General features: G+C 36.6%; 1 protein-coding gene across 7 annotated transcripts in view; it reads left to right on the plus strand.

Annotated features, from left to right (window-relative positions):
• Positions 1-8689, plus strand: part of LOC131665864 (neuropeptide CCHamide-1 receptor-like) — an 89889-nt gene extending 81200 nt beyond the window's left edge. For all 7 annotated transcript variants that reach the window (XM_058938059.1, XM_058938056.1, XM_058938055.1 and 4 more), the window contains 2 exons: positions 235-494; positions 8137-8689. In XM_058938059.1, the coding sequence (XP_058794042.1) occupies positions 235-493 (259 nt within the window). In that variant the 3' untranslated portion in view covers position 494; positions 8137-8689. The remainder of the gene's footprint in view (positions 1-234; positions 495-8136) is intronic.
• The last annotated feature ends 6104 nt before the right edge of the window (positions 8690-14793 follow it).

Here is a 14793-nt window from a genome sequence, read left to right on the forward strand (position 1 = left end):
CCAGAGAAAAATCATCGATATTAATGCAAGATTTTAGCAGCTTGGTTTTTTCTATTCATTACGCGACTGCATTGTTAACTTTGCAGATGCAAAGCCAGAAGTCGGATCACATTAGTAATTGCGATGGCTTCTTCGAGTAAAATCTCCCTCGACAAGAAGCAAATACTCGGACCGAGCTTCGCTAACGATTACCGTCATGACCCAGCTCACGACTTTACTCTTTCTCCGTTGCAGATATCTGCTGTGCTGCTGCTGCTGGTCTGCGAGACGAGCGGTCTCGCTGTCGTCGTTGAACCGCCGAGGACAGAGTTTCTCCTTCACGACCTCGCGACGTCACACGAGCTCACGCCGTGGCGGAGCCCACAGTGTCGTGCACATGGCCAGTTGGCAGCCTGGCAATGTCGTGGAGATGACCAGTCGCGAGAGATCGACGCCGCAGGAACCCGAGACCACCGTCACCGTCTTCCAAAACGGCCACGAGCAGCGCATATGAGGTGCCCCGAGTCCAACTGCATGCATTCGAATCGCGCGCTCGCTTGCCGCGCCGTTTCGATTGGCCGATAAGCAACGGGCCGCGCGCGCGCGCGGGTCGCCCGGCCGACGACTGCCCGTCAGCATTCGACTTGGCTGCCGCGCCGCGTGTGAGTGCGCGACGCGCAGGAAAGGAGACAGGGGGCGCCATCTTTTCGCTGGAACGTACGAGGCATTTCCGTGCTTGATTGCAAATTTAATTGAAACTGGCACGCGCTGCACACGCCCGGACCGGCTATTATCAATTCGGCGCTGCCGGCGACAAAGTTTGCGAGAGGTCGCCGCGCGCCGCGCATATGCATATTATGAATAAACATGACGCGAGGGCCGCTCGACCGGCTAACGCGCGCGCGCAGGACAATCGCCGGTGTTGACATTTTTTCCCATCGCTTCTTTTCTCTCAAAAATAAGATTGAAAATTCTTTGGCATTCCGAACGCGTGAGCCAACTATGCATACAAATGATGGAGGAATATCTTCACAGTATAAAGTGCTGAGCGTGAATCGACGAATCCTGTCCCTGCGGAAAATGACGCTGAATATTAATGCAAAGTACGCAAATGGAATGGGGGAGGACAAGTCTGCTCTTTCGCTCGGCCGCCCTGAAATAATGTCAAACTTTTAATGTTCAGTTTATTGTTAAAGCGTCTTTCTAAGCGCCGACCGCCAACGGTTTTTTTTACGAAAGAGCGCCTCTTTAGTTTAAAAACAACCCCACCGCGAAATGAATACGGCATCCGAAGAATAGGAGTGACTCCCACGCGGTGACAAAAGAATCGCGGCCCGTATATAAAGAACTCCAGTTTTTAACATAAAGTTTGAAATTTACGAGGACATGCGCAGGATGAAAGTCTGACTTTACATTTTTTTTTCTTCGGGGAGCGCGTGGGTAACTTGCCCACATCTTCGGATTACGCGTTGTCCAAAAAAAAAATAAAAAAAAAAAGCGTCCGTGCGAGATTGCCGTACACACGGCATACTCCGAATGACGGATTCACGGCAAGTAAAGCCTTCGCCGCAAATGCGGAAGAACAAATAAATTCTCCAGATTACGCGTTGTCCGGAAGAACAAAAAAAAAACAGCGTCCGTGCGAGATTGCCATGCATATGATATACTTTGGATGACAGATTCGCAGCAAGTAAAGTCTTCACTGCCAACGTGAAAGAACAAATAAATTTACGAGCGCGACAACCGAGGATTTGCAGGGGCTCTGATTTTTTCAAGCAAGCTGCCTTGCTCACACGTACCTCGCTGAATTATTTTATTTTATCAGCTATATTCTCACGCAGTGTTTGTATCACGACAGGGACACTGCACTCGTTTCCCTAATGATAAAAGCAATCTTCGCGCAGTCGTTTTTTCGACCATTTTTTACAGAATATTCACCTTCTACGCGTGGAAATGTATGTGTCTCTGTGGGACCTTAAGTACGTGTAATATTGACAATATTGAACCATGAATTTGATTTACCGACATCCGAGTCGAACGCATCTGTCGAAACGAAGATATTTATTTCGCCCCAAGTGAGACCACGGAAGTGATTTTTTTCTCAATCGCAATCTTACTATATATATATAGTATGTATATATACCCCTATAACACATTTAATCGGGCTGTGAATTTCATTGACAGCCAAACCCGGAAAACAAACAGAAAAGGCACTTTTCTATACACCTACGTCTTCATTTCTTACGCGGCAACGTAAACAATTGCCGACATATAAAAATTAATAGAATTCTACTTGCTTCCGTAAGAGCAAAATATTACCAAACACTACGAAAGAAAGTTCCTAAATTAAAGATGTCTATTTTTGAATCTGAATACTTTTAACTCATGTTTTGTCTTTTGAGTTATTGTATTTTGTACTTAAATGAACATAGTGATAATATAAAAATTCAAGTGGATAATTTTTATCAAATCGCAGTGGGTAATTCTCTGTTATAAATTTTTTACTAACTATTTTCAGACCTTTGTTTTCTAAATTTTGAAGTTATTATATCAACCTGGTAACGCTCATACGTGAAGTCTATAATTCATAATTCCACAAAAATATGGATTATAAATTTGTAAAAAAATAAATATTTAATATGTTGTTTTACTAAATACGTAATTAATTTGACCAAATTACTTAAGATTCTAACTAAATATTACACTAAGATACCTGTTCGTCTTTGCTTTTTAATGTGTTTATTAAAAATTTTAATCTCATCATTATCAGGTACAAGTAACTCATAGCAGCAAAATGTCATATAAACAGTTTTATCAATGTTCAATTATAATGTATAAACCCTTAACCGGTTAACTACGTATTTTAGTCATTTATGCATTTTTCCTATTGCAATATTCCATATTTTTCATCCCCTTATATCATAGGGAATGTAAGGTATGGTGTCATTTACATATATTAATGTAGTATCATTCGATATAGTTGCAAGCAAATCATTAACATACAATATTAACAAGAGTGATCACAGTATTGCATACTATTTGTAAAACTCTAATTTGATTGTTTAATAATTACTAGCTACATCGCTTAATTTAATTCTTTTTTTTTCTATCGATTAGGTAACTTCTAAGAAGGTCTCATCCTTTACCTCTTATACGGTTTCTGTACAATTTTTATACAAGATATTATGATCCACCGTATCAAAGGCTTTAGCCAAATCCAAAAAGGTTACAATCGTAGGAAACTTTCTACGAACATTTGTACTTATAATAAAAGTTAATCCTTTTCAATTTAATCAATTAAATAATTTATGTTATTACTTTCGGATTTATTTTATTTAATCATTTTATATAAAATTTTAAAATGTTTACTATTCATCTTGAATTGCTTTTCGTCATATTTACATCAAGTTTCTTTAATAATGACAATACCAAGCACCTGAAAATACAATATACTCGATTTTAAGTTACAAATTCAACGGTTGCAATTTCCATAACTTATATAATTGTGCTTTAGTACTGCGCGAAAGAACTATAGCTTTAATACATTTATTTTTATTTATTCTTTTGTTAACATTTTTCCTTTTACTATTATTTTTTAATACTTCTATATAGCATTTTTTATTTCGGTAATTATCAAGTTAGTTGTTAAATTAGAATCTTGCGTTAGTAAGTTTTCCCAGATAGTTTTTATAGTTTATTAAAATTAACATAATTTGAAAAAATATCTTCCTATTCTACATCAGTATTACTTGTTTCTAAGCGTAAAACTTTATAATAATCTGTATTTATATTTGTTAATTTATATGCTTTATATTTTAATACATATGATTTAACAAAAATATTATTAATGTAAGAAACTAATGTTTTGTCATTAATTAATTTCGGTCATTTTCGTTTTTATACACTAGGGGCATTAGACGCACTTCGCGCGCTTTCACCTTCTTTTTCATTTCTTGTCATATTGACTAACATATTTAACGTAATAAATTCCTTTTTTCAAAGGTTGATTTTTCAATTTTTGTTACAAAAACAAATCACAGTGGAAAACTTGTATTAGTAAAACATTTACGCGTATTCTAAGCTTATGAATTATCACATCGAAAACTGATATAAACAATCTCTATAGTTCTTTTCAACTATACAGGTCAAATTACTATTAAACGTTTATCCTACTCTTTTAATAAAAATTACGATATTGCAACATTTTTTGCAATCTCGTACATTCAAATATATCAGATTATCAAAATAATTCCAAGCACAATAACCTCTCGCTTTGACAAAATGATTTAATCGTTACTAGTTTCATAAAATGAGTGTAAAAATAATAACATTGTAGCATACTTTTTTATTTTCATTATCTTCAAAATTCTCCGTATCAATTATGATAAAATAAGATTTTATTACTAAAATTTTAACTCGAAATCACATCGACACGCATATTTGCTACCATAACAGTGTATCACGTGACTACATCTCAACCAATTAGATCACGAATAAAATGCTTCAATATGGCATTCATCACCTTTTTATAAGGGGATTGTTTTTATGTATAACTAGACAGTTATATCCTTGGAACATTATTAAAAAACATGTTTAAAATACAGTTCTTAAAATCCTTACTTAATATATTTAATTTTAATAGATTAATTGAAATGTCCTATTAGTAAATTATTCTGAATATTGTTAAATACTTTTAGATATTTAAAAAAATTTATACATAAAATCAGTTTTTTGTAAGACGTGATTTGTACATAGCAAATATTTCTATTTTTCGAATTTTACTAATTCTTATTGTAGAATTTTCAGATCATTTCTGTACTGCTATCAAGCGAATTCGTGATATACACTGTTAATTTTATTAATGGGATCATTATTATTATACAAATATTATATTTACTGAGGTGGCAGAATTTATAATTTTCTATATTCCATGTTTTCACACATATAATCGACATTCTTTCAATCACGATTTCCAGCTTGTTAAAATTATCATTTAAATTAGTTAGTTTAACAACATAATCTATGATTTCTATAATATATCTTTTTATTTTCAAATTACTTAATACCAATGACTTAGTGGCCGGTCTTACAATTTGTTTTATAATTTGTGTTACTACAAATATAATTGACACACTTTTTGGAATTAATATTTGTATATTCCTTTGTTAATATTTTAACACATTTTGAGCAACGTGATTTATTATTACACTTTTTTTTCTCTATGTTTGTACCTATAGAACTTATAGCAATTAGACTTTACGTTTATTACGTCGCAGGCATTGATATCTTATGCATACCTTATTATATTATTAGACCCTTTGATAAATTTTCACTTATAAAATTTATTATAAAAATATTTATGTTGCTTTCCAGCATTCCGTACGCGAGGAATCGATTTACGCACTCTCGGGAAAGCAAGCGTGCATTAAATCTCGTTTCGCACATATCGTATCGAAAAATAAAGTTACATATACGTGTGCGAGAAAGTGATATAACACTCGTGTGACCTCTTCACGGGCTCAAATCACTATTTTAGGTTAAAATCAGACTTTACAACTACATAAATTACTAAAGTGACTACATTTTCTCTAATATATGTCACTTTCACGTTCCTTATCAGTCAACATTGTCTATATCAACTGATAGTGAAACTATTACTTAATGTTTATTTTATTTAATTAATTATTACCTGATCAATACCTTTCTTTCTTATCAATTTTAATTTAATAATTGTGTATCTGTGCGTAGCTTCGTTACCCGATGTCTTCTCAATTTATAGCTTTGATTTTTCTTATTATAATTTAGGTAATCTCTTTGGTTTAGATATACTGATTAAATTGGTGAATAATCTCTCTGCGAAAATTTTCTATAACTTTTATTAGAGCCAGTTAATTGATATACTTTCTATTGTCTATCTCAGAAGCTTATTCATTTTCTCTAATTTTAGAATTCATTACCTTTATTTTCAACCTTTAATTTTCAACTATTTCAATTTCCAAATCTCGTTCATATAGACTATTTAATCAAGATTTACATTATTTGTTCCATTAACAATTAACTGTGTTTTTTAAGTACTTCCCTCTGAGCTTCCTCGTTTATTAATGCTTTTATATGAATGATAATTTTCTTCACTTCATCAGTCAACAAATTGTCATCTGATTTAGAAGATAGAAAATATTATTTATAGGTCTAGACAGACAACGCTTTACTTAAAAATGTTGTGTTTTATATCTTACAAATTTACATTCCGTTTTAGGATGAAAATTATAGTAGGCTATGCTAAAGCCACCCGCAATCGTCGTAGCGGCTGCACTATTGATTGACCTCTATACTTATAATGTTATGCATGAAAAAAATCGAAAATACCTAAGTTCTTAAATCTGTAGCATACTTAAATTAAGAATTGTTTTGTAGTGCAGTGAATATAAAAACAAATGTATATTTTATACTACGCAGACCTTTATCGATTTAATAATTACACTCTTGCCGTTTATTTCACAATCGGTTATTGAATAACGTAGTAAATAATTGTCAAATAAATCTTTATGAATACCAAGAAAATAGTCAGTTAAACCATCACAAAGTATCAGATTTGTTTACTTCAATAGCCTTCAAAGCCATTCGACTAAATAATAATAATTAACACGTTAGTCGTTCAATTTCGAATATGTTAGTTAAATAATCATCAAACATTCGATATTTACAATAAATAGTATAATTATAACTGAAAAATCACGAAAACATATCTCATGCGTTTAATGCTTTATTTGCTCTTTCACGCTGTTCGACTCAATAAACTCAGTAAATTGTAATTACATTCCGAAACGAACAGAACATAACTGGCCACGAAAAATAGAGCTTTGAATGATAATAAATCGCCACGGTCGTAGTATTTACGAAGACAGATGTCTGAAAAAGAGTAAAGGAGATCGACTAGGACTTTTTGCTTTCGATTTTTAAAATATCATCGCGATATTTTTCATCTGGTTCAGCAGCTCAGCACCTACATTTTTTTTATTGATCAAGGTCAGGGGAATGGCAATTTCACGAGTGTAAAAATTGTGTATACTCTCGAGAATGGAAGGGAAAGATCCGAGAGATTGAGAGAGAGAGAGAGAGAGAGAGAGAAGTCACGCACGCACCACGCACGAACTCATCAGCTTGACCGACAGAGGCGATAGGGAGGAAAGTTACTAGACGCGGTTTTATTTTTCATGCGCGTGTCTCGGCAACTTTTTCTTCTGTCTGAACGATAATCGGACTCGAACGAGGGAGCAAAGCCATCGGCGCCCTCGAGGATACCTAACGCGTAAAGGGCACATTCGAATCCGGAGGAAGGAGTTCACGGAGGTTATTGCGAAAAACCGCGAAAGAGCGATAAAACTCCGACTCGTCCACGTCGACTGTGCATAGGACCTGCACAGCCACGGCACTATTGCTTAGCTTGCTTGGCGCTAAATTAATTATCCGGCCTCGGCTTCCCTCTTACGCGCGGTAGGGTGGAGGGGGAGCAGCGCGAAAACCCGCTGCACGTCCGTTTACGCGGTGGCAGCTGAACCATGACGAGTCTCAAACCTCGCGGCAGACCATTACTCAAAATATATAAACCCACAGCCGAGCGTATCCAAGCGCGACAGCGGTTGTGCTGCCGACAGCTCCGACACGCGCGTCAGCCGCTCGAACTACGCCTCTTTTTTTCTCTTTCGTTATTTTTTTTTTATCTTCTACGAGCTCCGACAGATTGAGATTCGTCTGACAGAGTGCCGTTTAATGTGCCCATCAGTCCGCGCCACTGGCTCGACCATTATAGTTCTGCGCGAGGGAAGAGAGCGCAACGTTGACGAGCGCCAGATCCTAAAAAAGAATCTCGCGTGTCCGTAGTGAAATTGCGCTTCTTTATTATTCCCCACTCTTCGTTTCTTTTATGTTCATAGAGATTGCGCATTCGTAAGCTCGAAAAATCCGAATGCCCTTGTCGCAAGCGAACGATCCATTTGCTATAATAGGACTCTTGTCGCTCGAAGGGAGCATTCTATTTCGTCGATATTGCCCGATCAAGGTCAATTGTTTTTTCCGTGCGTGCGCTCGCCTCGTTGTCAACGCGATCCGCAATATTATCGGCCGTCGAATAACCGTGGATTCACCCTTTGCTTTCAGATCCGGCTTGCCGGGGCGTACGTTGGAGGGCTGTTGGCGCGGTAACAGAAAAGCCGCCGAATAGCAATCGCGATCCAAGCGATAACTCCATTCTCGACGACGAAGTCATCAGCTTTTTTCCCCGATCGGTTAAGCTTATTTATCGCGCGCCGACACACTATTGCAATTGAGATGTACGTGCGCGCGTGTGTATATGTTTGTCTGTGAAACTATGGCCGACAACCGTTGTATTTATACTTTTTTTGTATAGGCTTTCAGCAGCAGTAATGAGCCTTGTGAATTTTTTCCGTCCCGGGCGGACTTTCGTTATCGTCTTATAAATAAGAATTTATGTGTAATAACGAATGTCTTTGTAAAAGTGATTGGTGTATTGATAATTGTTTGTTTAATTAACTGAAATGTTTATATAATAATTGTGATACGATGAACATTATCAATATTTTCACCTTTTAATCCAGACCAAAATGTTAATGCAATTAATCGTATATTAGATAAATTTATTAAACGTTATGTAGATATTGTAGCAGCTTCATTGTATGATGACAAACTTAAATAAACGGACGAAAAATAAATAAGATGTTGAGTGTAACAGCTAATGCATATATAAATCACTCACCTTTCTATCTTTCCTTGCGCAAATTCTTACATTATCTTCGACAATTATACTGGGGTGTATTTGATTTCAGGCACCATCGAGCAGCAATAGTAATAATTCGCTTTTCTAAGATTGTGGGATTGGGCTAATTATTCTAGTCTAGGTTAATATCGAAGACTTTGTTCAATACGCACAAATAAAGGCACGGAAAACCCGTCGACTTCTGTAGATTTAAGAATTATAATCGACCGTTACAGTGTGGAAGATTTACGATCTGCTTTCAATATGGCTGGTAGTCACCCTGCTCCCTCACACTGTGCAGGGACATCTTCACATTTGTCACAAGATTATGGCTTTTCCACAAAATTATGAAAGAAACGAAAATTGGATTTGGAACTGGGCAATGTGGCACTCTACTATGGGTCAAATACATATAAAGCACTCTGGCAACTCCGGACGTTGCGCGGGAGGCCGACAACGGGATTAGAGGCTCGCCGCATCCCGGCCTTGCCGGAAAGAGCGAAAGAAAGAAGCAAAAAAGTGACGTTTATCCCCGGGACAACGGAGGAGGGGAGGGGCGAACGCAACAAGCGAGTAATTTACGGAGCGTTGGTGGAAAGTGAGAAAATAGAAAAACGCTCGTCGGTGGCGAAGAGCTGCGTGGCGATAGTGTTCGAATGATGAAGCTAAAAATAATCCAAGATACGTTTCGAAGGAATTCCTCTCGCAGACCCCAGTGAAGAAAAACAGATTTGAATTAATTTCAGGTACGTTTCGCACCGCGCGGAATATGGGGTAGAGCAAGTATATACCGTGGCAGATTCACTTGACGCGACAACGATCATCGCTGGGAAAGTCACTGGCTCAGCAGCAACTCTTTGATTATAGGAAGAAACGTTTCACGCTACTCAACGGCGAGATCGAGATAAACGCTTCTCTCTGCCAAAGTACTCGCCCCCTAAACTAAGAAGAGCGTAAGTAGCAAGGGACAATCTATACGTTCGTTGCTGTTGGCCAAGGGATGTGCGTATGTGTGTGGGTGTGTGTGTGCAGGTATAGTAACGCTTGTCACGCGTCAGACGCGCCACGAACTATATGCGTGGTGGCGACGTCTCCGGCAGCAGCAGCAGCAGCTGTGCTATCGAGCCAAGTCATCAGGAAATTGGTAAAGCTCCTTGTACGCGCGGAAGGTTACGACTCGATCACCGCTCTCTCTCTCTCTTTCTTTCTCCCTTCCCCACTCAGATTTTAATTGCCTCGGCTTTTCATAGCGGAACTGCTTGCTCCCGCGAGTTTGTCAACAAGCTTCGTAATTATACGATCATATCTCTCTCTCTCTCTACTTTTGGATTCGCGTCTCTTCGTTATCTCTTGCTTTGCGTGTACCAAACTTTCATTAACTTTCTCATCCGAATACAATCTAGACTTTCGTGCCCTGAAACGACCTACTTTCGTTCTTTTTGATCTTCTCTAGCTCACGCGAATTTTTATTTCTTTTGGGACAATCGGATACGCGTCCCGACGATATCTAGTGTCTCAGTTCACCAGAGCTACGTAAAAAAAAAACGCGTTTCCCTTTACTACCCAAAGCCATATTACGCGTTAATCAGAATGTCACTTCGTAAGTTTGAGCTTTCAATCGGGTTATTTCATTGAAAAGTTATAAATTGAAAGTTATGCCGCCAATGGGACGTTGAAAATGGTAAATAATGAATTACAACTTCATTTGGTCATTGGTAAAGCGATGCAAAATTAATCCAAAGTTTCTCGTGCACGAGATCTCGAACGAACGTCGACGCACAATTGAAAGCGAACTACAGGTAATGCGAAGTCCAGTGGGAGGGATCGGTCGATCAAATCATCTCTTTGGCTAAATGAATGAAAGAATCACGATAATAATCTGAAACTCCTCTTCTTTCATGCGAGCGCGATAAAGAAGCGTATGTATTACGTGTGTGTATTCGGCTAATAAATGTCAGTCGTAACGGCTGCGGGTGTCCCTATACAAGGCTGGAGCACGAAGGGCGCTCGCAGCGACTATAGTTTTCTGCGAGCTTTCCAATGAGCCGCGGAGCAGTCGACATCAAAACGATTCGAAGCGCAAGCCCAAGCCCAATCGAGATTGCAGATCGAAAATTGGCTGGAATCAAAAGACTCGCGCGCAGTGAGAGAATCGGATAATATTAGTTTGAAGGTGTACGTGCCGCGCTGCGGCCGCGGAAAGGGAAAAAGGAAAAGTCGATCCCGTCGAAAGAGGCGTTTGGCTGCCCGCTTCCGAACGGGAGAAGTGTAAATTGGGTTCAGCTCCCCTAAGGCTTCCCTTCCCCCCTGCGCCGTGCGCAGTAAATGCATGACTCGTTGCTCGCGCGCGTGCCGCCATCCGAGGGAACGCGCGAAATGTCTACGTCGACGAACGAACTTTTTTGGGAATACGTCAGCCAGCCGTTCTCCCAGTCGCACATTTCTTGTTTTAATAAGTAGATTCAAGTCGTATTATACGTTTCGCGGCAGTGCGTATGCACGCCGTGTATACCGAATCGCAACGTCGCTTCTGCACAGGCTTTCCTTCACAGCAAAGAGGCAATGTAGAATTGATGGATGAGATACGTCCGCTGAACCCGCGTCCACCTTCTTTCATGCGTTTCAAGATGAATTCTATTTTTGTTTGCCTTTTCTAATGTATACACGAGTTGCGAGCTGACCTATTTAACATCCAGCGCCTTCAAATATTTATGAGTTTTGCTGAAAGGAAAACGTATTCCAGTGATGTATGGAAAAGAGTCAACATTAATATCTTTATATATATGAGACGCGCTAAATACTTAATTGAACTTATTTAATTTATGATATTTGTGATTTCCAGCATGAAAAGATCACGTTCGATGCCTCTTTATTGTTAAAATTAGGTTTGAATTTTCATAAAAATATCGAATTCAAGCTCGAATAATAAATAAAAAATAAAAAAAGATAGTTTTTAGAAACATCTCAACGGTAACAATGTAATAAATAGATACGTATTGAATTTTAGTATTTACATCCACTATAAATTCATCAGCTTCGAATACATTCGTCTTTTTCAAAAAAGTGCAGAATTTTCATCAAAATCAGATTCCTTCATATTGCAGGATGTGAAAAAAAACGTATTTTTTTTTAGAACAAAAAGCCTGTTCGACTACTTTTTTCTAGTTTCAAAAGGGCAAATTGCAATTACAAGAATCCTTTCTTTTAATTTACTAGTGATGTTTAGTGTGCTTCAAAACTTTTATTCCGCAAAGTTCTGTGTTAAAAATAAAAAATACGATAAAATTTGTAATATTAAATTCTAAAAAATATTATTGTTTTTTATAACCATAACCTTCACTTCATGTAAATAAAGTAGACTGTAACACAATTTTTGGTAATAATCTGTTTTTATTTTGAGATTATTATGATAAAATCAATCAACTCATATTAAATTCATGTCAACTATACTATATACTTTTTCAGTGTTTAATCATTTATAGAAATTTGCAATAAATTTTACAATAACTGTAATATCTGCAATAACATATATATATTCTCACATAACAGCTGCTCACATAACTATCTTTCAACTTATCCGATCACGAAAAAACTGAATTCACTTTATTAGGTTCTCTTTTTTACAAGAGGAAAAAAAATAAAATTGAAATAATGATTAATAGTGAATCAGAAACGAAGTGGTAACGTGAAATCATAACGTCATATAGCGAAACTTTTGATATTTTCAGCGCGCACAGATTGAAATTCTACGGGTGTCGATCACTACAGAAAGAAATTGAATCGAACATGTTATTCAGTTTTATATTTCGATACGAACGTCCAAACAATTCAATGCAAGATATTTATATTTGCTTGCGCTCACTTTTATTGTTACAGATCTTGATATGTTTGATTGGTCGTTTATTTAACTGCAACTGCGATATACATTGACAGAAGTAATTGAATTGTCAATAGATTTTTTAAGGTGGCTTCATCAGGATGGGTTGTATCACATCGGGGCACCGTTGGGGATTTATAAAATCGAAATATTTCGAAACAAAACATTTATTGAAAATAGTTTTATATTTGATTGATCGTTCACAAATGAATTAATTTACATTCGATATTGGAAAAATAACAAAAAAATCTTTTCACTTCGTTATTTTCACGAGTTCATCTCTAAAATGTGACAATTTATTATATATATTTTCCTTTAATATCTTTTTATTGGTTCAGTAATTAGTACTTTTCATTTCAGATATAAATTTAACAGTTACATTAGATAACATTATGGTTTTTAGAAAGAATTTGTCATTTACTATTGAAATTATTAGAGGAAATATGAGGACGCAGTCCTCCTATATCACCGATGTACAACGACTTAACTTTGACAATTTATTTCACTCTATTTAGGTCGGTAAACCCCATTTATTCATACGGACTCTGAAAGTTCTTGCAAAATAGTATGTACATAATAATTTTGGTTCGATTCCGTCGTAAGACAAAATTTGATGAAGCCACCTCAATGCCCCTGTTCGATCTATGAAAATTAGAGTAGTAAAGCGGCGTGCTCAAAGCAAGAGATCAAAAGTTACTTTGATCGTACGAAAAGTTACGTTTGATCGTAAAATGGAAATGCAAGCCACGCGATATGGATGGGCAACTTAAAAATGCCGTTTATCAGTTGGAGTCGCTAGGGAGCAAGATAACTCGGAATCGTACAACGTTTCGAATGATTGCAATAACTCACCGTGTTAATTGGTCGCCTCGCGCAAAATAACAAATTGTCAATCACCTCTTACGTATCATTTCATCAAAAGCTGTTAACACTTCCACCGTTGCGAACGGTATGAGCAACGTGTATTATGGCCAATTAAAAAATCTTGATTTATTGTTCGCAAGTGTTTTGCTTCGCACATTTTGATGATCTTGTAATATATTATTTCTCAAGACCAATTAAACTATGGGAAATTTGGCGTGCGGGCAATTTCGCACAGTTTTAACAAAGAAGCTATATTGTGCCCAGAAGCACAGCAAACTAATTGATTCACACTATATTACTGTGCGCAATAGTCTGTGTATACAACAAAGGATGTGGACAATGGTTCGCACACACAAAATCCGAATAATAAAACATATGTATCTACAACTAGAAATTGCGAGTATGAAAACTGCTTATTGCAACGACACGTACACAAATAGCCTTCACATCAATGCGAGTAGCCGAATTTCATTGCTTTAGCCTTGCAACCAAGGAGTCCTGAAGGATGAGCGGCCGTGGACAATCTAAAAGTAACCACCATGACAGTCAGATCAAGCTCAGTGTTTATTTTTTCTCTTGTTCATGAAGTACATTTAAATAATTAAAGATAGTTTCCAGTTTAAAATCTAAAGATACCCTTGAGCAATAGACGTACTGTGTTGCGTGTTAATTTTTATTGTTGTATTATTCCCTGCCACTTTCTGTATTGTTAATAAAGTTTTCTTTTAATAATACATTAAAGCTTATTAAGAAATAACAACAAAAACTACTTGTAAATTCTGAGCAGTAATAACTTTTCTTTTCTACCAAGATTGGAAAACAGAATGGTAATAAATTCCGATTGCAAGTTTTATTAATGTTGTGCTTCTTAAACAAGTTATTAAAGCGTATAACTTAGATTAGCTTTCATGCTCTAATAAAGATCATCGTCACAATGTATGTCCTCACGATATACCAAGAAATATCATAATTATCGGTATTTTAACAAAAATTCAATAAAATCAATTATTCATGTATTTTAAATTTTACCTATCCATATTTATTTATTTATGTTAAATGAAGAAAAAAAATCGTAATTGATCTCACACAGTTATTACTGTGAATTAAACGTTAAATTCAATTATGGTGATCGTATATCTATCAACAAAATAATTATCTGTATAATAAATTATTAGGCCCAACAATATTGAACTCGTTGAAATGTATTCTGTCATGGACTACATTACGAACAGAACAATTGCACAAGTTTGTAAAAAATTCGCTAACGAAGCTGACCGCGTGATCTGGTTCTCCTCATTGG

The sequence above is a fragment of the Phymastichus coffea genome, unplaced genomic scaffold, assembly GCF_024137745.1.
Source record: "Phymastichus coffea isolate CEN01 unplaced genomic scaffold, Cenicafe_Pcof_1.1 PCOF00055, whole genome shotgun sequence".
NCBI classification, from domain to species: domain Eukaryota; kingdom Metazoa; phylum Arthropoda; class Insecta; order Hymenoptera; family Eulophidae; genus Phymastichus; species Phymastichus coffea.